Source organism: Tympanuchus pallidicinctus, unplaced genomic scaffold, assembly GCF_026119805.1.
Source record: "Tympanuchus pallidicinctus isolate F22 unplaced genomic scaffold, pur_lepc_1.0 scaffold3, whole genome shotgun sequence".
Classification (NCBI taxonomy): domain Eukaryota; kingdom Metazoa; phylum Chordata; class Aves; order Galliformes; family Phasianidae; genus Tympanuchus; species Tympanuchus pallidicinctus.
The window spans coordinates 61,295,886-61,321,794 of NW_026294747.1; the positions used below are offsets into that span (position 1 = coordinate 61,295,886).

Below are 25,909 nucleotides of genomic sequence, written 5' to 3' on the forward strand. Positions count from 1 at the left end.
CAGCCCCTGCTGACGTCACGCGGGGCGGCCAGGCGGGAGGTGCGCCGCTGGGTGAGGTCACGTGAGTGGGAGAAACCATGAACGCGGAGTGGGGGGGGGGGGGGGCGGCACGTGCTTTGTCTGTGAGGAGGGAGCGGCGTGAGGGGTCGGAACGAGTGGAGGGCGTGGGTTGAGGGCACCGCGGTGCCGGGAGGTGGCGGCGGGGACAGCGGTGTTATGGGCGGCGGGCCGTGCGCTGAACCATTGCGGGATGGGGGGGTGTTTGCCGGCTGGGGGGAGGACTGCATGGGGCCAATCCATTGCGGGGTGGGGGCGCCATCTTGGGGTCAGGAGCGCGGTGAGGGGCGGGCGCCATCTTGGATCCGAAGTGAGGGGCGGGCGCCATCTTGAGGCCGGTGTGGGGGTGGGCGCCATCTTGAGGCTGAGGGTTGGGGGTGTCCCCGCGCTCTGCTGTGGGGATGTCACGTCATGCCAACCATCCCCTGAGAACCATCCCTGTTCCCAGGTTGACCCCAAGAGGCAGCGCGGCGTCCCCTTGCGCAGAGCACAATGGAGGCTGTGTGGAGAGCACTGAGGTGAGAACGGTGCTTGGCCCTTGGGAGCCCCAGTCTGGGGTCTGAAGTGCGTGTTCATCACCTGCTCTGTGGTAATCAACCCTTATGCTCTCAGGAGAGACATTATGTATTTTGGAGTTGTCCACAGAATCGCAGAATAGCCGGGGTTGGAACGGACCTCAAGGATCATGAATCTCCAGCCTTCCTGCCATAGGCAGGGGTCCAGGCCTGGTGCTTGGTGCTTTCCCACAGATCAAGCTCAGGCAGGAAACTGTTGACACAGTATTTATTCGCAGAAGTTACAAAGTTAGTAGTTTTCCAGCTCTTACCATGATTGGTTGCAGTCTTTCCTACAGTTATAATGTGGCTGGATTTATACCTCCATTACTACCTGTTCAGGGGAAAAGCCTTCGCCTGGCTGTGCTTTCTAGTGCTGTAATGAAGGCACTGCAGTGAAGGATTCGTGGGTTTTCTTTATAAGTTGGCAACGTCCCCCAGAGTATCACAGAATCATTAAGGCTGGAAAAATTCTTGACTATGAGAATGGTGAGGTGCAGGAACAGCTGCTCTCAGAGGCTGTGGATGCCCCGTCCCTGAAGGTGTTCAAGGCCAGATTGCATGAAGCCCTGAGCAGCCTGGTCTGGTATTAAATGTGGAGGTTGGTGGCCCTTCTTGTAAGCAGGGGGTTGGAGCTTCATGATTCTTGAGATCTCTTCCAACCCAAACCATTCTGCGATTCTGTGAAAAGACTGCTCCTGATTAATATTCCCTTCAAGGCCTCCTGACTCTGGGTGTTTGTTGGTTAAGGAAGTATAGCAAGTATTTGTTCTTCCAACACCTAATGCAATGGAACTAGGTGATCTTGGAGGTGACTTCCAACCCAAGGCATTTTGTGATGCCATCCAGAAAGATCCAGACAGGCTGAGTGGTGAGCCCAGGTGAACCTCATGATGTTCACAAATCCAAGTGCAAGGTCTGCACCTGGGTTATGGCAACCTCCACTGTCACGTCATGGGATGTAAGGATGGGACACAGCCCTGCTGAGTGGGAGCTGGAGATGCTGGTGGATGGCAGCTGGGCCTTCCCACCCCAAAAGGCAACTGTACCCTGGGTGCATCCAGAGCCATATGTGACCAGCTTTCAGCATGAGGAAGGGAGTCTGTCCCACTTGTCTGTGTTGTCAGACCTCACCTGGAGTGGTGCATCCAGATTAGGATGAGGGTTTGGCAGAGAGGCACAGGTTGCCTGTGGAGGTGGTGATGTCCCATCTCTGGAGACACTGGAGGTCATGGATGGGGTGGTGAGCACCTGATGAGCTGTGGGTGACCCTGTGCCCTGCAGGGAGTGGGACCAGATGGCCTTTAGCTCTTGGAGCAGGACCAGAGTAATGCCGCTAAGATGATCAGAGGGCTGAGCACCTCTTCTATGAGGAAAGGTTGAGGGAAATGGGCTTGTTTAGCTTGGAGAAGAGAAGGCTGCAGGGAGACCTCATGGTGGCCTTCCAGTACTTGAAGGGAGTGTATAAACAGGAGGGGGAACGGCTGTTTGTGAGGGTGGGTGGTGACAGGACAAGGGGAATGGTTTAAAGTGAGACAGGGGAGGTTTAGGTTGGATCTGAGGAGGAAGTTTTTCCCCCAGAGGGTGGTGAGGCACTGGAACAGGTTGCCCAAGGAGGCTGTGGATGCCCCATCCCTGCAGGCATTCAAGGCCAGGCTGGATGTGGCTCTGGGCAGCCTGGGCTGCTGGTTGGCGACCTGCACACAGCAGGGGGTTGGAGCTGGATGAGCACTGGGTCCTTTTCAACCCAGGCCATTCTATGATTTTACAGTTCCGTGACCCTCACAGGTCCCTTCCAACTCAAATAGTGCTACAGTTCACGACTGCTTTGCCTCCCGCAGCGCCCTGCAGCCCCGCTGCCTGCACACCGCCTGCAGCCGCCACAACTCCAACCGCACCTCCATCACCCACCTGCGCCGCCAGGTGTACGGCCGCCTCTACCCGCTGCTGCTGGTCCGCACCGATGGCTCCACCATCCACATCCGCTACAAGGAGCCCAAAAGGATCCTCATGGTAAGGGACGCGGCCCAACAGCTAGAGATAAGGGCGCTCGGGGGGTGTGTTGCTTTCGGTGCTGCAGCCTCACTCTCCCGTCACTTGCTCCCCAGCTGCCCTTGGACAGCAGCACGCTGCCTGAGGCGGAGCGCAAGGCCCGGCTGCGGCGGCAGTTCCCCAGCAAGCTGCAGGCCAAGCAGGAGGAGGCCTTGGAGGAGCTGGACTTGGAGAAATACAAGAAATTTTGGAAGAAGTGAGGCACCGATTTGGGATCAGCCCCCCCACCAAAACTCCCTACCAAGCGGTGGCTGATGGACACAGCTATAGAAATAAAGAGAAGAGCAATTTTGTTAAGAACTCATTTGCGGTTTTTCGCTGGTTTTGCCTCATTTCACGCCTGCTTTGGGCGGCTCAGGGCAGCATGGCCGTTCACCCTCACCCTCCCCTCCCCTCTGCGTTATGGTGGTACCGCCCGCCGCCCCTCCCGGCCCTGTGGTAGCGCCCGGGGCGGGGCTACAGCGCGCGGGCCCCGCGGCCCGGAGAGGTGCGTGGCGGGGGCTGGGCCGGGCCGGGCTGGGGGGGTTCCGGGTTGGGCCTTTTTCCCCTCCAACGCTTCTGTGATCCTGAGTGTGCGGCACCGGCCTTGGGGTCGCGGTTTCCCCCTTCAATCTCTTACCGCTGGGCGGCCTCCCCCGGGCCGTGCGGCCCCCCCTTGGGCCGTTCCAACTCATGCAGATCCATATTGCCAGCCCAGCTAACCTCCCAACCCACTCAGACCCTCATTGCCAGGCTACGTGCCCCCCTGTAATCCATGCCAGCCCATTTCCAGCCCATTTCCAGCCCATGCGTCCCCAGTGGGCCATGCAGTTGCCTCCCCCCAACCCACTACAGATCCCACGGCCAAGCTTTGCAACCTTCCCCCCCTCCTCTCCCAAACCCGTTGAAACCGCCATCTCCAGACTCCAACCCCACTATCCACGCAACCCTCCCCAAAGCTTTGCATCCTCCTCCACCTCCAGACATTGCACAATCCACCCCATACTTTGCCTTTCCCCCCTGTTCTTTACAACTCCCCCCCCCCAAGACCTCAGCATAACCCCTGCTTGATACCTAAAGCTTCCTATGGCTTTAGGATTGCAATGGGGGCCACCTCCCTGCCCCCCTCCTCATCGCACTGCAGGGGAGCCCTGCGTCTCCCTCATCCCTCCCCCAGTGCATTGCTGGGAGGCCCTGCACCTCTCCAGTCCTCCCCCCCTTGCACTGCAGGTGCAGCCTGCTGTTCTGCCATGATAACGGGGCCCATCCTTGCAGCACCCCATCACCATGTTCGGCTCATCCCGAGGAGGGGTCCGGGGGGGCCAGGACCAGTTCAGCTGGGAAGATGTCAAGACAGACAAACAGCGCGAGAACTACCTGGGTAAGGCCTTCATCCCTGGCCCTGTTTGTGGGGTGAAGATAAGGGGCTGGGGACAACACGGGGCCTTGTGTCCCTGCAGGAAACTCCCTGATGGCACCGGTGGGACGCTGGCAGAAGGGCAAGGACCTGACGTGGTACGCCAAGGGCAAGCAGGAGCCCGCCCCGCTGTCCCGCGAGGAGGAGCTGGCAGCCGTGCGCCTGGCTGAGCAGGAGGCCATGATGGCAGCGCTGTGAGCACCCCCCTACAAATCCCCTGTGACACTCCCCCCAAAAATAGCCACTCTGAACATCCCCCCCCCCCAAAAAAAAACCATCCAAAGGACCACGCAGTCGTTGGTCACCTTCACCAAGAGCTCATGGTATTGAACCAGCTGAATGTCCTTTTATGACGAGGTCGCCCCTGTGGTTGACCAAGGCAAGCCAGTCGATGTTATCTTTTAGGATTCCAGTTGAGCTTTTCTTGCTGTTTCTCACAGCGTGGAGAAACATGAGCAGGCAAAACCATGCGACGGTGGGTGAGCAGCAGGTTGACAGGTGCAAAGGGGTACAGCACCAGGGTTCCATTTGGCTGGCAACCACATGTTGCTGGTGCTCCAGTTATCTGTAGCATCTTCATTGGTGACTTGGGTGTTGGACAGGAGTGTGTTCTGAACAAGATTGGTGCTGCTGATAGAATGGGAGGAGCTGTTGACTCCATCGAGGGTGGAGAGGCCTTGGGGAGAGATCGAGATCTTTCGTTAGGGAAAGGCTCTGCCCCATTGCACAGTAGGCATGGAATGGAGGTCCTGGAGCAGTGGGCTCTCAGACGCAGGGATGGGATGTGGGTGGTGCTGTGCGGAGCTGGGGGTTGGACTTGAGGATCCCTGTGGGTCCGTTCTTACTGGGACGTGTTGTGACTCCATGGTTCTGTGACTCTAGGGGCTACAAGAACGTGAAGAGGCAGCCCACAGGCCTCAGCAAGGAGGTGAGGGCATCCCCGCTGTCCCTGTAGGTCAGGGCATCCCCCATGCTCTGTGTTTTTATGGGATCTCAACGCTTTGCCTACAGGACCTGGCTGAGGTGTGCAAGCGGGACAGCGCAGAGCGAGCCGAGGACGTGGATCGGGTGGTGGGCTTGGGCAGCTCCAGGTGGGCACCGAAACGCTGCCTTTCAGAGCAACTTTTTAAAGACAAAATGCCATTCTTATGTTGGTCTTTTAATTTTGTGGCCCATGGACGTGGTTTCCGCCTGCAGCGGCAGCGCCGGGCGGGTGATGCTCTCCAAGGAGGACAAGGAGGCAGCCAAGATGGGGCTCTCTGTCTTCACGGTACGTTGGGTTGATGTGAGATCATGAAAAATCCACGGGCGTTTAGGTTGGAAGTGATGTTTGTTCCCAAAGTTCTCTTTGAAAGGCAGAAAGAGCTTTTATCCTGTGTGTGTCGCTCAAAACTCTGGGCAGGCCCACGCACTCGCTCTGTGCTTTTCTCTTCCCCGTGCTCCAGCACCAGAAGGTGTGCAGCAGTCCTGAGGCGTCGGGCTCCAAGAGGAAGCAGGACAAGGAGGAGAAGGCAGAGGAGAAGCGGTGAGGACCGGGATGCGTCCCGCACTGCCCTGCCCTGGTTGGTGGGTCAGAACCAGCCAGGAATGGCCGTGCTTTTCTTGGCAATATTGTGCTGAACCGAACATTTTGCATCACAGCTTGGTTTGGGCTTGTCCTGCTTCAGTCTGAATCCCCCTAAACCTCTGAGTCACCCTCAAAACTCCTTGTTTTTAATTGCTTCTCCTTTATTAAACAGGCCTGGTGAAGGCCCAGCAGGGGTGGGTGTTTGGCACAGAAAGGGTTGGAGGGGTTTGCAGTGCAGGAACCCATCAGTGCTGCCCTGTTCTGCTCCACAGGACGGAGAGCAGCAAGAAATCCAAAAAGGAGAAGAAGAAAAAGAAGAAGAAGAAACACAAGAAGGAGAAGAAGAAAGACAAACACCACAAGTGGGACACCACCCCATCATCCTCCGCCTCCTCTCCCGACCGGGATGAGAGGTAGTGGGGTCAGAGGGGGAGGCACACGGCAGGGCTGTTCCCACGAAGTGACACCGTTCTGTCCCTGCAGACGCCACCGGAGTAAAGCCCAGGACCGCCCTGCATCCCACGGCGGCCGTCCCGAGGCATCGCGGCACCGGCACCGCCGTGACACGGACTCCTCCCACAGCAGCGGGGCCTCGGGCAGAAGCCCGTCCTCCCGCCGCCGGAGGGCGCGGAGCCGCAGCAGGAGCGGCCAGCGGCACCCGTCCCCGCGGCACAAGGGCAGGAGGAGGAGCAGGAGCCGATCTCCTCGATCCCACAGGGCCAGACAGCGTCACGATACGGATTCGGGTGACTGAGGGGTTGTCCTGGAGGGGATGTTCCATAGGTTAGATATTTTTTAAGGTTGTTATCTAAATTAAAGTCACAGCTTTACAACTGCCGGGGCTGCTGGCCTCGGTGCAGACTGGTTATTGCCTGAGTGTTACGATGTGGACGCTGTGTAACACAGCTCTGTGGGATCTATGGCTGTCACCTTCACTTCCCCTAAGTTAAACCTGGGGCAGCATCAGAAGCTCACCCTGCTGTTTGCTTCACCTGTGGTATATGGAAAATCAGAATAACACCATTACAGAATGGGAGCAAAATACAGCAGGTGCTCAGGCGCTCACTCCATGGATCTGTCCTCTCCAGACTGACCTCTGTGGGGTCCAGCATACAGCTCTGAGCCCCAGACGTATTTAATTTGGGGACACCTGGGTGTGAGCCACCAGTCAAGGCAGGAAGAAGCAGAGATGCCACAGCAGGGAGCTCTCTGGTAGGGCGACAGGCGTCGCTTTTGGCTGAGAAGTGGCCTCTGGCTAAAAAGGAAAGTGCTGAAATAAGTCCTTGGCAGACGGATGAGGCTGCAGCGCCTCCTGCACGTGTATGCAGAGCGCTGTTCCCACCTGAAACCTCACGACAGAAATACGGGTGTCTGTGTGCTCAGCGCAGGGTGCGGGTTTTCAATCCGTAACGAGCGATAGCGGTCCACGTGGAACGGGGGACGTCCCGAGCAGCTCCCGCTCGCGGGGCCGACAGCACGGAGCACAAGGGCCGCCTTTGTGTGAGCGGTGATGCCATTCCTCCCACTCGACACAGGGCTGGTCTGTGTGTCTTGGCAGACAAACCCCTCGTGCCGGGGGCCGGTGTCAGTTTGCACTTGGGAGGTTTTCAGGCTCTTCTGTTACCAGAGGGGCTGTGCCACCGCACTGCCTGCAGCCCACGTGGAACAAGGGCTGCATTCATTGCAGCGGGAGGAGCTGGAATAAAGCCCTTCTGTCCGGCTCCCCTCCCGGCTGTGGGCATGTGCTTAACCCAGTTGGTGCGGGCAGCAGATGTTGCATGCCTTCTTTTTTTTTCCCCTTGAGATGGTTTTTTTTGGGTGGGGTTGATGCTCTGTTAGCAGCACTATGGCGTGAGTCCTCTTCATGTGAGCGGCTGCAGCCCCGTGTCCACATGTGATCCGGTCGAGTCCAGGCCTTCTCCCTGAGCTCGCTGCCTTCAGGGTCACCTACTGCTGCTTTCTGGGGTCTGGGCAATGGCCGGTGCTCCCTGGGAGCATCCCAGCACAGGGCAGTGGTGGGAAAGTGGAGCAGCACGGCTGTGCTGCCTGGGAAAAGTTAATGCAGCTCCAGGCTGTGAAGGGAACTAAAAGTCTGCGCCAATCCCAGGGCCCAGCTTGGGACACTGCTCTCATTCAGCTTCATTTCCAAGCAGGGCAGGATCCTCCCCAGGATCTGAGCGCTTTGAAGGTGAGGGTCAGAGAAGCCCCCTGAGGCGGCTCACGCCATCCCAGGCTGCGTCCCCTCCTGCAGTCCCTGCTTCTGCTCCCACCACTGCCATCAGCTCACCTCCAAGCGCTGTCTGAAGAAGGCACCTATGCCTACTTCACACCCAACTTCACATCCCAAGGAGCAAAAGGCTTTGAGAAAAGGCAAAAAGGGGTGTGAAGGATCCTCGTCCCCACCTCAGGGCAGCCATCCAGCCGCCTCTGCTTTCCTGCCCAAGCTGCTACACAGGTTCCTGCAGACAGGGAAGGACGGATGGCTAAAATCCCTGCAGGCTTGGCCGAGCCCAGGCCAGAACAAAGCTGGTGCTGCCTCGAGCGGAGGGCTACTCCCACAGCTCACTGATCCCAGATAACATCACCACGCTCCCCATCTCTTCCTCCTTCCAGCATGGGCTGTATGGCTGGGGCAGGCTGGACATCACGAACCCTCACACCAACACACCTCGCACAGCAGTCACCCAGCAGGATCTCTGCTGCCGGTGGTTGCAGCGCTGGAGTGCAGCAGAGCACCGGCCTCCATGGAGGCGTGGGAAGGGAGAGGAGTCGGGGGCTCTGCGCAGCGACATCAGCAGGAGAGCTGGCCCTGCAGGTTCAGCTCCCTCCCAGAACAAGAATAAATAGATGCCCTGCTCAGCTAGGCACGCACACAGCCTGATTCACAGCTTGAAAGCCAAAGCGAAACAAACAGCTTGGAAAGAATAACCTGACTTACAAGGATTTTGCAATCCCTTGTCACTGTTTGCTCAACACTGATTACTACCAAGGCAGGCTGGTCAGAGCGCAGGAGCCCTTGCTGGGAACCTTGAATAAAGCCAATCGCTGCCTGCAGCAGCCTCAGCTGAAGACAGCAGTCAGAAGCATCTCCCTGAGCCTCTCTCTGTAGGAGGGCAGCCAGCCCCACAAGGAAGCAGTGCTGGAGCTGTGGGCCTGTCTGCACACACACACACAGAGATGAGGAGCTCGATGGAAGACCATCTCGATTCACTCTGAGAAAAGCAGTGCCAGCTCAGCACCCACAGCTTCAGGAGGGCTGAATTCAGGATTTCACCCCCAGGAGCGCATTGCTCACAAAGCTATGGTGAAAGATGTGGCTATGCAGGAAGCTGATGGACGCCTTAAGGGAGGACGGGGACTGAAGAGATGAACAGAAGGACACAGTGCAAGTTTCATGAAACTTTTTATTCAACAAGTATTTCATTATGATTTTGCCAAGATGATCAAATGAACAGCAAGGCATAAAAAACATGAAATAGTTAAGAGATTTTATTCTAATAGCTTTAATTACAGTGCTTGTTTGTCGAAATGAAAACTGAAAACAAGTATACAAAACAGTTGATTACTAATCGTGTATTGAAAGCAATAAAGGTTTCCACAACACTAAACAAACCAGTTCTGATAGTTCCTCAAGTTAAAGTTGAACAGCTCCAGCTTCTTCAGTGTTTATCAAAATACAAAAGAAAAGTAAAGAGGTCTTTTTTCTGATGGCAAATCTGAACCTTGCAGTATGAGGGATGCCAAGGGTTTTCACACATATACAGATATGGGATTGTTCCAAAATGGGATTGAATACTTCTAGAGTGGAATGACTCTCCTAACTCTCATGCTTTTTTTTATTCCCCTAGACACTATACACAGATGTTTGGTGTTTTTCATGGCAATTCTTACTTAAGTACAGTACTTTCTGACTATAGAGCTTAGGACCGGTACAGGCTGTGCTTTCTGTGGAAAAGTTTGCCTTCTGGAGTGGTTTACACACAAAAGTACAAAACACTTTTGACAAATACAACCGGCTAAAAATGTGACTTCCAGAAATGATTCAAGCTCAGTGGATGTGACCAGTCTCACCTGAACCAAAAGGCAGAGGTTTAGCTCGAGTCTGCCAACTCATCTAAACCAGGTCTGACAAATCTTGGAGCAAGCATGAACAAACGTGAGCTACAGAAAGAGCCAGAGATCTGTAAGTTACGACCTGTGTTCTAACCCAACGGAGCCAACCTGGTGTCAACTGCTGCTTCAGTTTCCCAAGAATCAGGAACCACCACGTCAGAGCTAGAACAGCAGAAGCTATGGCAAACCTTTGTGTCTTGAAGTGTTTTTACTTTTCCTTGACTATTAAAAAAAAACAAAACAAAATACAGTATTCAGGTTAAAAACCAACCACCAAAATGGACCTCACAGATCTCACAACCCATCCGAGATAGTATTCAGCTCTACTGCACTAGGACTGCTGGCAACCCCTACGTTAAGCCACTCCATCCCTTCCGAGTACTAAACAGTGAGTTGATTCTTTACAATAAAAAAGCTGAGTAATATTGCATAGGAGTACCAGAAACTGCCTCATTGGAAACAAAAACTATTTACATTAAATAAGAAACCTAACTGTTTTCTGGCTTGTATTTGCCACATTTACAGCATGATGCAATATATACTGTGACAAAAGAAATGAAAACAGCTTCCGGCACTCAATACCACAAAGTAGCACAGTTTGCCACATTAGAGTAAAGCGAAGGGCGAATAGGAGGAAATAAGAGGGAGGGGTGGAAAAAGAGGGAAGAGGAAGGTTTATGGTTTCATTTCTGGTTTCGGAGCTGATTGGACAACCAGTCCAGTCCTTCATAGAGCCCGTCTCCACTAGTGGCGCAGGTGGCCTGGATGTACCAGTTCCTGTGACGAAGAGAATGCAGTCCCAGTTTGTCTGTGATTTCCGCTGCATTCATGGCGTTGGGCAGGTCCTGCGGAGAGCAAGAGACGCGTTTCTCTCCTGCCAGCTGAGCAGCAACACCCGCCCTTCCTGAACTACGAGTGCACTGGCTGTCAGCTTTAAAGCCACTTCACAAAGTGAGGAATGCTCACAGTTACAGCTCACCTCCTGTTTCATTCACTTTCCACTCGGGAAGTATTTTCTGCAACTGCAGCCTTGATTTAACCTCAGCTTCCACACGCAGTACTGAGCACTGCTCCAAGCTGTACTCAGCTCAGCACTGCATCTGTTAATGCTCCACTTTGCTATTCCTAGAAAGGACTCGCAGCTTTTCCACCCATCCCAAGTGAGCACAGCTGATGGAGCAGCAAGCTGTGCCTCCTTTAAGTTCACCCACAGAAGGCGCTTTCAGATAAGAGCACACACACAGACACCTTCCTTTGGCGTACCTGTTTGTTAGCAAACACTAATAGAACAGCATCTCTAAGCTCATCTTCTGCCAGCATTCTCATCAGCTCTTCTCTGGCCTCGTTCACTCGTTCTCTGTCATTACTGTCAACTACAAAAATCAAACCTAGGAGAAAGCAGACAATAAGCATAAGCACGCAGCACGTGCTGCTTACATGCGGTACCTGGTTCTGGACATCAGAATTCAGCTGCAAAGAGAAACTACATGAAAAGATGAAGTTCATACTGTTGTAATCTCATGTCTGAGAGAAAGCCTGCCCTTGCCAAGAGCTGGTGAGAACAAGCAGTTGATGAGCACGATTTGGAGCTCACTTTCCAGCTACAGGACCACTCAATATCTTCCAATGAGAAGCACCCCTTAAAATCCTGACAGGACAACGCACGCACATTAAAGGCAAGCAGTGGGAGGAACGACAAGCTCTCGGCTCTCAAGGCTGCTACAGCCTGTAGGAAACAAGCAGCAAGGACTGCTTTGAAGTACTGGGTGCGAGCTGTGATGCTCACAGAGGAGCAGGGGTTCTGCACTCAGTGATTCAGACGGACAAAGACGACTGCTTTCCAGATTTCCTTCCACCCCTCCTGCTCTGCAGCCTGGGATGTGTCAGCACTCACCTTGTGTGTTCTGGAAGTAATGGCGCCACAGTGGTCTGATCTTATCCTGGCCGCCTACGTCCCACACCGTGAAGCTAATGTTCTTGTATTCTACTGTTTCCACATTGAAACCTGAAATAGAAATCGTGGCAAAATCTCAGTTAAAATGGGTACAGGTCAACTATGTTTATTTAGCAACTCATGTTCAGAGTCACTACTAAAAACATCACCTTGAAATGTAAGTCTGCTTTAAATAAGCAGCTTTACACTGAGGCCCTCACTGAGCCCACCCCAAACATGGGCTCTCTACAACTGCTCCTCTCACCACCACCCCGCCCCAATTAGTTAAACTAACAAACTTAACAGCTGTAACTGCTACGTGAGCAGTGAAAAAATAATCAGAGCAAACTGCGTTACGTTAAATAATAACAAAAAAGCCCCACAGGCTTCTGAGAATGGGAAATAAATCTTGGATCACAGTTCTTAGCCACTCTCCTCCCAGGTAACATAGAGGCACTCCTCCATTTCTCAGCCTTAACCACTCCAGGTCACAGCACAGTGAGCAGAAGGCAGGTAGGCTGGCCCAGCCCACAAAGGGCCAACCCACAGATGACTGAAGGGAGGGAACTCACAGGGGAAAAAAACCAAGACAACAAATCTCCTCCTATGTGAAAAGATTTGGCTGTGCTATCCTCGTACAGTAGCCTCAGCAATTGTTTGCTCTGATAGCAAAGTCAGAGTGCAGCACTACGTCACAAACCAGCAGTGCTGGCAGCAGAGGTGAGGCACTGCTGCAAACACTGCACCCTGATCCCAAAGCCAGCAGTTGATAGAAAGACAAACATCTTACCTATAGTGGGAATTGTAGTTACTATTTCACCAAGTTTAAGTTTGTACAAGATAGTCGTCTTTCCTGCAGCATCCAGACCGACCATCAGAATACGCATCTCTTTTTTGCCAAAAAGGCCTTTGAAGAGGTTAGCAAAAATATTTCCCATCTTGAGATATGCTTTCACTGGCCAGTGAAGTCTGGAGAAAGAGATCACAGAATCGCTCATGAGTCACCGAGGGCTGTGTTCAGACCTGGGCACAACCAGCCACCAAAAAGGCACCAGACAATACAGAGCTGTGGGCTCCCTGCCCACAGAGACCAGGAATTTCTCCATATTGAAGCAAAACAAGAGACAAACAGCTCTGCCACAAGTTATCCCTGATAAAAAGACACTGCTCTGATTTCAGTATTAAACTCTGCTCTCAAACTATCCTGTTTGTTATTGGCTTTCAGCACAACGGACAACTTGGGGCAGTTTATCCCTCCAGCTTAAGGTCTCACCATAAAGCACTACTTCACCTGAAGTGCAGCTTTTAATGCATGCTCATGTTTTCTCTGTTTAGACATTCCTTCTTTTGAAAAGGAAGCTGAGAACGTGGCTCGGATTCACTTCTACTCAGAATGCTTTCCTTCCTCTTGAAGCCTCTGGCAGTGGGCAGTGAACACAGTGCCACACAAAGCAGCATTACGTTCGCTGATGCTGGAGAACTTCTTCACAGAACCCATCACGTCTCCAAACCTTACCTACCAGAAATGACTGCTGGTTGGAGGGGTTTCTCCCTTCACTCTGGACATTCAGAAGGGATCAGCAGCTTCAAGAGCTCCTGCTGGGGCCGGAGGCACTACTGTGCTGTAACTCTTGGAAGGGGCTGCTGCCCCAGTGCTGCTCTTCCACAAGGCCCTGCCACCCTGACCTGCCATCACACACTTCAGCACTGCAATCCAAGAACCATTATTTCCCCAGAGCAGCCTGGAAGCAGTCGGATGTGGTGAGGGCTGTTACACACTTCTGCTGCTTCGTCTAGCAACGCTGATGTAAGTTTGAGACAAATCAAGTCCAGCTGAAAAGCCAAGCTTAAGACAGCAGAAACACACAGAGCAAAGACTTGTAACGTTCAGGGGTTGGGTTTCCTGCAAACCGAGTCATAACTCAAATATGAACTCTGAATCAGCTCTCAAGGCTGTTCTCAAAGCCTTACACTGCAGCTGTGTGCTTGAAACGCAATTCTCACAGGACACATTTTCCAGAATTGCTACTCAAGACGATTAACAAGCTGTGAAGCTGCAGACCAAAGCCTCACCCTACTGCTCAGCTCTGCCTGCCCCGCTCAGCACCAGGAGGCCCGAGCTGCCCTGCCCCTCCCAGGAAGCGTGCTGGAAGCGACTCTGAACCCAGAGCTGAGCACTGCGATGTGAATGGAGTCACGTGTCTCAGCACAAAGCAGCCTCGCGGTGCAGAGTCCACACCGAAGTTTCTGCAGGACAAACAGCACTTCTGAAGTTGTAACTTGTGTCGGGTTGTTCACTTCACACCCCGAAGCTCCATGCGATTGGAACTTCACAGCTCCGTCAGCCAGAAGGGCAGCCTGTGCATTAAAACCAAATGGAAGTTTTGGAAGTTCTATTATTTCACCATTTCCTTCATATTTCTGAACAGCTACCATGAATATTCAACAGCCACTTCAATCTATGGAACTTACATAAACAGGAAAGTTAATTAGGAAGTAGAGAAAACAGTTTTGCTGGAGTTCTTGTTTACCCAAATCATTCACAGCAGGAAATGTCTCTCCCCAGCAGCTCTGGCCGGGATGGAGGCTGTGGGGCTTTCCTTTGTCTGCTGCCTGTGCTGACTCTATCTGCTGCTTCATCTGAAAAAAATGCCAGGGCTGAAGCGTTACCTCGAAGCAGAGCTCCTACAGCAATCCAAAATGGTGCTTCTGCAGAGGAGCTGTAAGCCCTGCAAGAGGTTCCCCCTCACGTGTACAGTCATAATTGGCTGTTAAATGCTTGGGACCAAAGGCAGCAATCAGGTAACAGAACCAAACCTTAATATTTACTCTACCCCTCGGAGAAGCCACACTGCCAAACATACTGCACAGCTTTGGCTCTAAGAGTGGTGAATCCCACCAGATTTCCCTTCTGCCGGCAGCTCATCAGTTCCAGGCTGCTTTATAGGAGAGCAAGATATCAGGAGAAGCCCACGTGCAGAACTCCCCCACGCTGCTGTGGTTCCCACCAGGAAAGCTGCTGAGGCAGAAGAGGTGTCTGCCTGTGTGCCCTTCCTCTAACAGCAGCTGGAATGTCTGCCTGCTGCCACAGGAAAGGGAAGCTGCCCCGTGCCTGCTCCCCTCAGGAGGCCACCATCTCTGCCACCACTGTGTAACACCACACTAAATGAGCCGAAGCACTTTGATTTCCCTCTTCCCTGCCTGTAAAATCCTTAACCAAACAAGCAACAGGGCCGTGCCCAGCCCTCTGACAGCCAGGTCTCTGTTCTCAGCTGTGCCATCTGACAGCCCAAACTCCACCACCACAGTCCGGAGCAGCTTCCCACCCACTAATACAACTCAGCTGAGGATCACACGACTGCTTGCAGTGTACTTCAGAGCTGAATCTGCTTAGTTCAATTCTCATTTCAGTCCGTTAGTCAGACCAGGACAACATACACATTCCAAAAATCTTGGAAAATTTAAGAGTCTGTTAGGTTTACCAAATAATCCTGCCACCTCTCAGCCATCTTAAAAACATCTGCAACCTGTGTCATAGAACAGCTTGGGCTGGAAAGGACCTTTAAGATCATCTAATTCCAACCCCCAGCTATAGGCGGGACACCTGCCTCTAGACTAGGCTGCTCAAAGCAGTTTGAATCAACAGCCCAAGCCTTCTGCAGAGCCAGTGTGCACAGTGCCCCAGCACAAGTCCAGCTCCTCCACACAGAGGCCCAGCACTGCCCCCAGCCACTCCCGTGTCCCTGCACGGCTCTCACTTCTGCTCACCTTCACCTGGCCTACTCCTCCAGAGGTGTGTGGCAGCAGAAACCTGCTGGGCAGGTTCAGAAAAGCTAAAATGTCATTGGTAAATAGCAAGAAAGAGACATTCTCTGCATAAGGCTGCAGTTCTGTTTCAAGGAAGCCAGGTATTTTATTTTCAGCAGCCTGTTTTCTAGTAAGCAATATGGTTAGATAAGCCATTAGGAGACAGGGAGCCTTCTTCAGAAAGGCTTGGTATGATGAGTTAAAAATGAATGAGCGTCTGCCAGAGCAGGCAGACCAGTGCCTGTTAAAGCAATACAGCCCACGAGTAACAGCCAGGAATTGTCTCTATTAATTGGAAGGGGTTAGAGAAAGAGCTCTGAGGAGCTTCTCGAGCCCAATGATCATTGAGCATTTAATCTGCTGCAGCACTCTGTATTTAACCACACATTAGTGCATTTCAGTGCCGTTTCATTCAGAGCCCTCACACACCTTTCCAGACGTGCTGCTGAACAGCCACCCCACAGCACCATGAAGAGCCACCCCACAGCACCATGACCACAGGGGCACACAGCATATGGGGAAAGCACAGCTGCGTCTCGAAATCTCTGCCTTTAAACATGGCATAAAAGACCCAAACTGAAGGTTATTTAATCAGCAAAATTACGCCTACAGTATAGAAATACATTTATTTCCCTTCTACACATCAACCCTTAGCACGCAAGGCTTCTGAAGCGGCTGAAGAAGGGCTCTGAACTCGGCAGGCGGTGTAACAGAAGTTGCCTCATGCAATCATTTTGGCAATCTGTTCTCTCCCTTTGATAAACAGCAGCAGCAATAAGGTCAGGCAAGAAAGGCTCAGGCCCAGCACACAGCCACACAGAAGGCACCTGCTGCCTCCGAGCTGGGAGCTTCCCATCTTTGCTTCAATGCCTCTTTCAGAGACCATCAGTGTCCCTACCAACCTGACATCAGCACTGACTCCACCCCTAAGGTAATTAGAACAAAAAAACCCAAATCAAGCCCATAACTCCTAAACTGGAATTAATACAATCTGATTGTATCAGCCACAGGAAAACAAAAGCTGATCAACAGAAATACTGATCTGAAATCAGCCCGTTCCCACTAGCTGGCTTGCACCATCTTTACTGCATCTACATTGGAAGCTCAACATGCAAAAACAAGCACAAAATCATACACAAAAGAGCACCAAACCCACATGTACACGAGAGGTGATAAAGCTTGTTAAAATCCAAGTAGAACAGCAGCTGTTGGTGTTACATATGAGACTGGGCAAAGAGCTTCAATTTAAGTGCAAATCCAAGTTGGCAGCTTGTTCCTTACAATTTAAAGTGTGACTTTGAAGGGAACGTGAGAAGTGATCCAGCAAAGATTAAAACACTGCTAGAACTGAGATGAATTCAGGCCCACAGTTCTTCATATCACCTCACTGGAGGCACAGGCTGTGAAGTACAGCTGTGCTCTTTGGAACCTGAAGCAATTTCTGTTACAGTTTACCAGCCTTCCCCATGCAATAACCTGAGTGAGAGATGACCAAGTACCAACTCGAGGCCTCTTCAGCACTGGGATTTAGCTCAGATCATTTGGATTTGATTTCCTTGAGATTTTAGAGCATCCTGATGTCACTAGGCATAAACTAAGCACAAAACCCAGGAATAGCTGACACGTCTGTTGGGCTTCCATCAACAGAAATGCATCTCACCACTTGGCACTGGTGGTGCAGACATCCCCAGCAATCACTGCCTGTTACCTGCCTCCCAGAGAAACTCAGATGCACAAAGCATCATGTAAAATACAAGATGCAGTTACATAACTGCACTCCCATGTCAAGAGGCACAGCTGGATGTGGTCTGCAGAGGTTTGAGGAGACCAAGTGAAAGGCACCCAACCACACAGTGCGTGCTTGAGGCAGATGGAGCACACGTCAACCTCCAGCAACAAATGAGGTAATGAAAATGCTTCTGATGTAGCACCTTCAATCAACAGAAGCAGGCTGAACACCTTGCTGTCTATACACATTACCAGATATAGCACTTCCCAAATGCTGTACCAGTCTCCAGAGAGCGCTGGGCTCAGAGCGGCAGGAAAACAGAAAATAATTCCATTTACAAGATCAAGGCAAGGGCAAAGGAAAGAGGGAAGGTTTCCTATGGGGTGATGACTGCTTCCTCAATACCACAATCCTGAAACAGGCAGATAAACAGGAAAAAAAAAAGCCAACGAAACAGCATCAAGCAAAGAGGGCAGGCTGCTCAACTCCACCAACTGGCCCTGGCCTTACTCTCACCTCGATGCAGATGCAGCCACTTCTATTTCACAGCCAAATCTCAAACTGTTTTAAGCAACTGCACACTACCACACATAACTCTGAAGTGTGTTTTTCCAATGCACTGGTTTGTACATCTGGTCTGAATGATATTTTCTTTATGAGACACGCGGGCGAGCACAGGAGGGGCCACAGTTGATGTTTTTAGAAGTTGTTCATGGCTTCCCTGCAGACTGCTCAGGAAATAAAGCAGTGCCAACAATTCATAACACCCGGATCTGACCGACTCCACGTTCACCTGTCAGATGGGGGAAAGCTGCTGTGGGAACACAGCTCTGAGAAAGCACTTTTCAGTCAGGTTCTGCGCAGTTTTTCAAGGCTGAGCTATTTTCACACGTTTAAAATCTCCAGTTCTAAGCCAAATAAGCTGTTATTCATTCCTACCAGCTGGGCACTAAGTCAACGTTTACGCTCCTATTAGAAATGGCAAGAACTCGCTGGAGAGCACCAGTAATGAAATTGGCTTTTGGTAGGGGGAGAATGTCAAAGCAGAGCCTACACAGCTAACTGGGTACAGGAACCAGGGGATGAATAAGAGCTGCGTTAGGCATGAGGTTAATGAGAACTGAAACATCAGCAGAGCTACTGCCACAGTCCTTCAATGTTTGCATGCGTTAGAAACAAGAAACAGAAATGGATAGTTGTGAGCAAAAAGAGAAATATGCTGAACAACAGAAAAAACAGCTGCTGGAGTAGGAAGCCAATTATAAACCTCTTTACTCATCAATTAAGATAGGCAATAATGGCAGAGGGCAGCGCATCTAATAAAAGCTCTGCAGCATTCCAGTAGCAAAGCTTTGGCAAAGCTTTCCAAAGATTTCTAAAAACGAATCACCACTATTCCTTCTAAGAAAAAGTGCACTGATTTTTCAGCAGCTTCATCCTCTGTAAGGAAACGAAACCGATTCCTGTGAAGGCTGATGAAATCTGTAAGAACTCTACCTTTAAAAACTGCTGATAAATGCAAAGGTGGACTTTCATTTCTACACCGACCTTCTTTCAGCTTCAGCACTGCCAGTTCAGCTGAAGCTTTGCATTGTGAGCCTCTCCTTCTTTCACCAATTCATGTAATCAATAGCTCACTTGATAACCTCAGTGTGATGTATGAGAGTTGCTTAAAGCAGGTTCTTCCAACAGGTGTAACTGGAATGCTACAATTATAAGGACTGGAATGCAGTCCCCTGTCCCCCCTTGCTGTGTTTGCTTTGAAAAAGCACAGCTCCAGGCTGCCCCTTTGCACTAACACAGGGAGCTGCACATGCCAAGCAAGAACACAGCACTTCTGCCCTAACCCTTTTCAGATCCCTGTTGTATTTCACAACCAGGCAATCTCCAAAACCCAGCAAAAGCCAAGAATTACTGGGGAGAGATTTACTTTCTGTTATTTATGTTTTTAGCCCTAATTCCAGGCTCTCAGAGGTGTGGTCCAGCAACTATCACATACACCATAGGCTACCATAGCAGTGAATGCTGTCCTGAGCAGAGATGACATCTGCTTGAGTCATTTTTCCATCTTCTGCCATAGTAGAAGGGACATCAAACACAGCAAACCAATAGAGCTGAAGAAGTTCAAGTGAGGCAAGCTACCTCACCCTTTCACCCAATGTAATTGCAACAACAGACAAAGCAGTCCAACAGGGTTCTGGAGCACTAGGTATATTTTAAACACAAGAAACCCGAAGTATTATACCAGCCTCCCAAACTTGGGTTTCAAAGAATCCCTTTCTTTCTGTACCTGTAAGATTATGAGTACTTGTATTGACAAGTTGATTACAAAACCTGTGAAGCAATCCTCCAGTCCTGCTGGAGTTCTTTTCTTTCTTTTCTCCTACAGAAAGGTTTCAAATCAGTTGTAAAAACAGTAATAACCACATCGCCAAATGACCTTGAGCAATTTACTGTGACTTGGATTTCTTTGCCTGAAAAATAAGGTTAATAGAACGTGTTGAAGAGGGGCCTTGCAGCCCTACAGCTTGCAAAACAAAGATCAAAGTATGAGATAAATCGTTCACATTTTATTTATTGACAAAGTTACATTTCAAAACAAGAACTCTTGGTAGAACTCTAATCAACCTGTGGAATTTGCTTTGGCAAAAACCTGAGAGCAAAGCAGCAAGGTCAATGGCAAACACAACATTTTGGTGGCTTTATGGCCCAGTAAAATTTAATCACTCTGTAAATGGCTTCCTTCAAAAAGAGGCTCCCACTGCTAACCTACCACTTCATCAGATGGAGGTTATCAACCTGAAGTATCACCTCAACTGCTCACAGAGCAATGACATCGTGTTTTTAGACAGAATGTAATATCCTCCCATTGGGGGACTGCCGTGCCAAGGAAAACTGATCTCCCAGGGCGCCAGACCCGAGCAACGGATACCAAACCGAGCCTGCGGCGAGCCGAAACTGAACTTCTTCCCAGCAGCCCAGCACGAAGCCCCACACAGTCTCAGAGGAACTGCGAGGAGAACAGCTTTCGGCTAACCCGAAAACCAGGCAACCTCTCCCCGCATCCCACCCGCGGGCGGGGCCGAAGCCGGAATTGGTTTGGGGAAGAAGAGAGAACAAGGCCATCCCGCCTCGCTCCCAGTAGGGGGAGGGGAGCGGCGCGGCCCCCCCAGCCTGTCCCTGTGAATGATCCGCCCCCCCGGCCCGACCCCCCCGCCCTCAACGAGAGAACGGAGGCAGACAGCACGGCACCGCGGCTTACCTCCCCGCCAGGAGCACGGCAGGAAGGGACAAAGGCAGAAGGCAGCCGGAAAGCCGCAGCCCCGGGCCTCCCCTCAGCGCAGGGCCGCCGCGCCTCCCCGCCGCCCGCGGGCCTCGGCCTCCCCCGCTCCACCCAGCGGCTGAGGGCGGATACGGCGGGCGACGAGAAGGAAAATGGGACGGAAAGAAGATAACGGAAACCCACCGGTGTCAGCTGCTGCCCCGGGCAGTGCGTCTGGCTGTCCTCGGGCTGTCCCGCTCGGAGCCGGCTCCCCCCGCGCCTCTCAGCCGCTCTCCGCCCAGGCACACAAGATGGCGGCGCTCCGGGGCCACGTCAGTGCCAGCGCGCGGGGCAGCATGGGTAACCGAGGATGCGAGGGGGCGGGGCTTTAGCGTAAACCCCGCCCTCCGCCTAACCACGCCCAATCAGCGCCCACGCCCCTGGACGTGTGGGGTTTGATTGACGTGCGGCCGTAATGATGGGTGGGCAGGAGGGAACGAGGACGCAGAGTGAGTTGTGTGGAAAATAAAATTGATGAGGCTTGAATGCTCCAGAGAGTGGTGTAGGAACACATCTGGTAGTTGGGGATGGTTTACTTTCTGCTATGGGTTACTTCAAGGTAAACTGAGGCCATGTGGTGTCCCAGGCTAACTCCTAAGTACTGCCTTTATAAATACAGGCAGAGGAGCTTTAAAAGGGAGCAGGCAGCCATGAAAATGGCTTATTCTGGATTCCCCCCCAGTGCTCGTATTTATACTTCGAAGCTCTCCATCCAGCTCTCAAGCAAGTGCCCTCCAGCTGAGCATACTCAGCATTCCCATGCGCTGGAACCTGAAATGCAAACTGTCCTTCAGCATCCTTCCTTTCCTTACCCAGCAGCTTCAAGGAGAGCAAACCAATTTTCCCTGTTCCCACACAGGGTTGCCCACCAAACAATGTTCCACAAACAGCTCTTCCCATGTGCATAAGCTGAAGGGACAATAAAGGATGTAAACACCTCATGCCAAACCTTTGAGGAACAGCCCATATTTCCCAGCCCGTGCCCATATAAAATACTGCCAGTCTTCATGATCTCACATCCGACACATCCCATGTGTTTACTCAGCTCAGACTGCTGTCAGCAAAGCATCCCCGAGTGATGCTTCTGCTAAATGAGCACTTAGTGGCAAAGGACACGGAGAAGGACCCAGGAAAATCATAGAATCACAGAGTTGGAAGGGACCTTTAAATGTCATCCAGTCCAACTGCCCCGCAGTGAAGAAGGACTCAAAGCTCAATTGCCCAGGCCCTGCTCCAGCCTGGCTTTGAAGGTCTCCACGTGCTCAAATCCTTCCTTCTCCCCATGTTTCCTACCAAGTCCTGCTGTCAGGAACTCCTGGCACTTATATGTCTCAGAATCATCCGCTGAGAATAAAACCCCATTGGTGCATATATCCCCTTGGCCAAGAGCACTGGCTGGTGTAACAGTGTGATCCCCTTGTCTATTTGCTGAACCAGATCAGGATGGTGCTCTGCACTAAAAATAACCCTTCTCTTCCACCCTCCCTCCCCCCCACTTTCTGTTATTTTTAACCCAGAGCAGCTCTTCACTTTGACTCAGTGCGTGGAGGAGCTGCTCATCCTGTTGCTTTCTCCTTATCCCTGCAAAACTCTGACTGGCACAGGGTCAGCAGGGCCAATTCAAGTAGGGTGCATGGCTTTAGGGCTAGATGGTATCTCAGCCATAGAATCATAGAATCATAGAATCATAGAATCATAGAATCATAGAATCATAGAATCATAGAATCATAGAGTCATAGAATGGCCTGGGTTGCAAAGGACCACAATGCTCATCCAGCTCCAACCCCCTGCTGTGTGCAGGTCGCCAACCAGCAGCCCAGGCTGCCCAGAGCCACATCCAGCCTGGCCTTGAATGCCTGCAGGGATGGGGCATCCACAGCCTCCTTGGGCAACCTGTGCCAGTGCCTCACCACCCTCTGGCTGAAAAACTTCCTCCTAATATCTAATCTAAACCTCCTCTGTCTCAGTTATGCATGCACAAACCCAGTGCTTGCAGAGAGCAGAGGTGATGCTGTGCACAGCATCGTGTCCCTATCTGAGTCACAGCTGCTATGATGGAAGATGAACACGGTGCCCGGTGACTCATGGCATTTGGAGAAGGAAATAGGCTTCCTTGTGCAGCTGGGAGGGCAGACGTGTGGCCACCTTATTTTTCTGTTGAATGAGAGTTCGGGGCAAAGGACAACATAGGATTCTCTGGGACACTGGGATGTGGACACTGGGTGCACTTGGGGTGGCTTTTTGCCATCCGATTGCCTTAGAGATGCTGAGCTTTCCTCCTTGTTGGCAGCCTCGGGTGACCAATCTGCAGAGATATGCCCTGGCTTTTGGAGGTCCTAGCAGACACTGGGTTGATAGCTACTCAGTTTTGTGCTGCTCTGCAGGGCTGTGTTAGCAGGTCGGCGTTGTCTCACCTCTGAGTCTCTCACACTCGGGTGAGAATCACAGTTACTCACAGAAGCTGAGATATTCTTCCACCCCAACATCTGTTTGCTACATTGTCTACAGAAAAAAAAACAGCAATTATTCCTTGCTTTTGGGGTTCCTGGGGTCACCTATTGGTGGTTTGAAAAGCAAGACTTCCAGTCTTTGCTGGATAAGCTGGAAGATCTACCATGTTTTACCATCCTGGAGGGTGAAAATGAGGATAAAAGCAAGCTAAACTCGACAGGCAGAAAAAAGGACAAGTTTCTCTGTGGCAGAAAGACCCACGTTCCCAAGAGCACCTCAGATGTGGGACTGAAGCACAGAGAGAGATGAAAGCAGAGCAGCCTATGACACCAACTCCCTTGGGATGGTGGGCAAATGACTGCAGCTCTCTCTGCCTCACTTTTTTCTCCTTAATTCAGAAATAGCTGCGTTGCGTGACTCAGGGACGTGCAGCGTTACATGCTGGGAGCAGAGTGTTGTATAATGCTAAGTGCTGCTAATATTTAACACCACTGCTGACACCTTTGGATAATCATAGAGCAGGAGCATCAGTAAGGTTGGAAAAGGCCACAGAGATCATCAAGTCCAACCCCAACCCATCATCACCATGACCAGTGCCACATCTCCACAGTGCTTGAATACCCCCAGGGTTGGTGACCCCACCCCTCCCTGGGCATCTTGTGCCAATGCATTACCACTCTTTCTAAGAAGAAATTGTTCCTAATATCCAGGCTGAACCTCCCCTTGCACAACTTAAGGTGATAACTTTGGGGCCACAATGCTCTCTGTTGCACATGCAAGGGGATTATAGGCTGTTAATCAGTCTTTCAGAACCTGGGGAAGATGGATTAGAAAGGATAAGTTGTTTCTTCTGCTGCCATTTATCCATCCCACTTCCCTTTAGCTCTTACAGGGCAGATGTCCCTGCTGAGGAGGTCCTTCAGGTCTTCCTTGAGTAATTGGAGATAGAAGGGAGCAACTCACTCATCCTATTCCAGATACCAGCCCCAGTGGTCCTCCATCACCGACCATAAACCATCTGTACTATTACATCTCCATCAGCCACTCATGGCTCCAGAGATATTCATTGATCATACAGCCCTCCTGGGGCTATGAATACCCCCAGCATCATTTAAACTCCACAAACTTATTTTAACTCAGCATTCAGGTTGAAAAACAAACACCAGAACGATGCTTTGCCTGAGAAATGCTTTGTGATCTGCTCAGCCTAACCTGGAAACTCGAAGATCTGTGGTCAAGTGGTGCTTGTTGGGTGCACTTTCTCCACAGAACACATTCAGAATGGAAGTGCTTCCATTAATGTTGAGTACGTCTGACAGCACTTTGGGCAGCAGAAGTTCAAGTCTTGATAAAGGCATCGGTTGGTACCATGAGCAGTCTCTTCCTCCACTTTTTCCAATTTTGGGTTTATGCTGTGGGCAGCATTGTAATTCTGAAACTGATGTGCCAGTGGTGCAGAGACATGTGATGGTGCTGCATCAGGAAATGAGGCTGCATCAGGCAGCCCAATCCATGGAGCTCAGGTCATAGATCAGAATCCTTGAATTACAGAGTTATCATCCTGGATTTCTAGAGTCCTAGAAACAAGGAATGGTTTGAATTGGGAGGGATCATCTGATCCCAACCACTGCCATGGGCAGAGACACCTCCCACCAGAGCAGGCTGCCCAAAGCCCCATCCAACCTGGCCTTCAGCACCTCCAGAGGTAGGGCATCCACAACGTCTCTGGGCAGCAGTGCCAGCGCCTCACCATCATCATAGCGAAGAAATTCTTCCTAATGCCTAATTTAAATCTACCCCCTTTTAGCTTAAAGGCATTACTGCTTATCCTATCACTACATGCCCTTGTAAATAGTCCCTCTCCAGCTTTCCTGTAGGCCCACATGTAGAAGGATGGTATAATGTCTCTCCAGAGGCTTTTTTCTTCAAGATGAACAACAATCAATGCTCTCAGCCTGTCTCCATAGGAGAGGCCTTCCAGTACTCTAATTATTTTCCCTCCTCTGGGCTGCTTAAACACCATTGTACCTCATCTTAGGGTATCCTTGGCACAACTCATGCCACCCCAGCACTACCATTTGGATTTCTTCCAAATCAGAAGCATGATAGATCCATGGTATTACTTTCAGGACTGATGGTCCAACACTGCTTGGGCTCACTCTGTTCACATTAACTTTATGGACAAACCTGGGGCAGTGACACTGAGTTTAATGGGCAGCTCTTCTTCCAGTGAAGTCTTGTGGGGTGTGCTGAGTCTGGTCTCATCTCTGGGACCAATTTGGTATGTGGGATGAGCAGTGCAGCAATGCCAGAGAGTCTTCCTTTGTGTTATCCTATCCCTAGTCCATCAGCGACATTGCCAGAGCTTTTTCAGGTTCTCTCACAGATGGGAGATGTTGTCCAAAGGCAAAGATGAAAGACAGGAACATCAAAATGTCCCATTTGGAGAGCTTTATTCAATTTTAAGGTGCTCCATAAGGGAAAGCACCTCCATGGTGCTACCCTGCTGGGTAGGTTTTGATGTCCTTATGCTTTTAATGACCACGCACAGGACTTAAAATGCTCAGCTGAAGTATTTCACCTGTAGCAGCACACTGCCATGAAATTCCTCGCTCTGCTAGTAAGACTAATTACACCTCTGAAGCAGCAATATTGTGTTCTGCCACCCTTGGCTTTTTCCAAAATGATTCCCAGTTAATTAGCTGTAACAGAGAGTACCCCAGCTTTCCATATGAAGTGGCTCAGCTACAGAGATCTACAAGAAGAGGTATCAAGGTTATTATCAGGGTTTTTTTTCCTGGATGGGAATGAAGTTTCGGCCGTTCTCCATCATCAGAACCTCATTACGTTATGCAGTCACTAATTGACATGCCCAAACCTGACAACTTGTGTCAAAGGGGAAGACGGCAGTCACCCTGGGACCCGCCA

At 51.2% G+C, this 25,909-nt stretch overlaps 3 protein-coding genes across 8 annotated transcripts; 2 read left to right on the forward strand and 1 right to left on the reverse strand.

The window, feature by feature from the left end:
* Positions 1 to 9: 9 nt before the first annotated feature.
* MRPL55 (mitochondrial ribosomal protein L55) lies at positions 10 to 2,967 on the forward strand. Of its 5 annotated transcripts, none has more exons than XM_052695148.1 (4): positions 10 to 51; positions 506 to 575; positions 2,453 to 2,624; positions 2,720 to 2,967. In XM_052695148.1, exons 2-4 carry the CDS (start codon positions 550 to 552, stop codon positions 2,861 to 2,863), a joined length of 342 nt encoding a protein of 113 aa, XP_052551108.1. In that variant the 5' UTR covers positions 10 to 51; positions 506 to 549; the 3' UTR covers positions 2,864 to 2,967. The 5 variants fall into 5 exon arrangements, with proteins under 5 accessions (XP_052551108.1, XP_052551109.1, XP_052551106.1 ...); XM_052695149.1 differs by having other exon boundaries at positions 37 to 61; XM_052695146.1 differs by lacking the exon at positions 10 to 51 and adding an exon at positions 96 to 145.
* A 114-nt stretch (positions 2,968 to 3,081) lies between these two features.
* On the forward strand, positions 3,082 to 6,492 carry CUNH1orf35 (chromosome unknown C1orf35 homolog). 2 transcript variants are annotated; one of them, XM_052695111.1, is made up of 9 exons: positions 3,082 to 3,150; positions 3,918 to 4,023; positions 4,103 to 4,253; positions 4,942 to 4,987; positions 5,071 to 5,150; positions 5,257 to 5,329; positions 5,505 to 5,584; positions 5,899 to 6,039; positions 6,110 to 6,492. In XM_052695111.1, exons 2-9 carry the CDS (start codon positions 3,930 to 3,932, stop codon positions 6,378 to 6,380), a joined length of 936 nt encoding a protein of 311 aa, XP_052551071.1. In that variant the 5' UTR covers positions 3,082 to 3,150; positions 3,918 to 3,929; the 3' UTR covers positions 6,381 to 6,492. The 2 variants fall into 2 exon arrangements, with proteins under 2 accessions (XP_052551071.1, XP_052551072.1); XM_052695112.1 differs by having other exon boundaries at positions 3,108 to 3,150; positions 3,873 to 4,023.
* Positions 6,493 to 9,012: 2,520 nt separating this feature from the next.
* Positions 9,013 to 20,816, reverse strand: ARF1 (ADP ribosylation factor 1). The gene is made up of 5 exons (XM_052695134.1): positions 20,675 to 20,816; positions 12,463 to 12,641; positions 11,634 to 11,744; positions 11,003 to 11,127; positions 9,013 to 10,584 (listed from the first exon to the last, which is right to left on the reverse strand). The coding sequence occupies exons 2-5, from the start codon at positions 12,608 to 12,610 to the stop codon at positions 10,423 to 10,425; spliced, it is 546 nt and encodes a 181-aa protein (XP_052551094.1). The 5' UTR covers positions 12,611 to 12,641; positions 20,675 to 20,816; the 3' UTR covers positions 9,013 to 10,422.
* Positions 20,817 to 25,909: the final 5,093 nt, after the last annotated feature.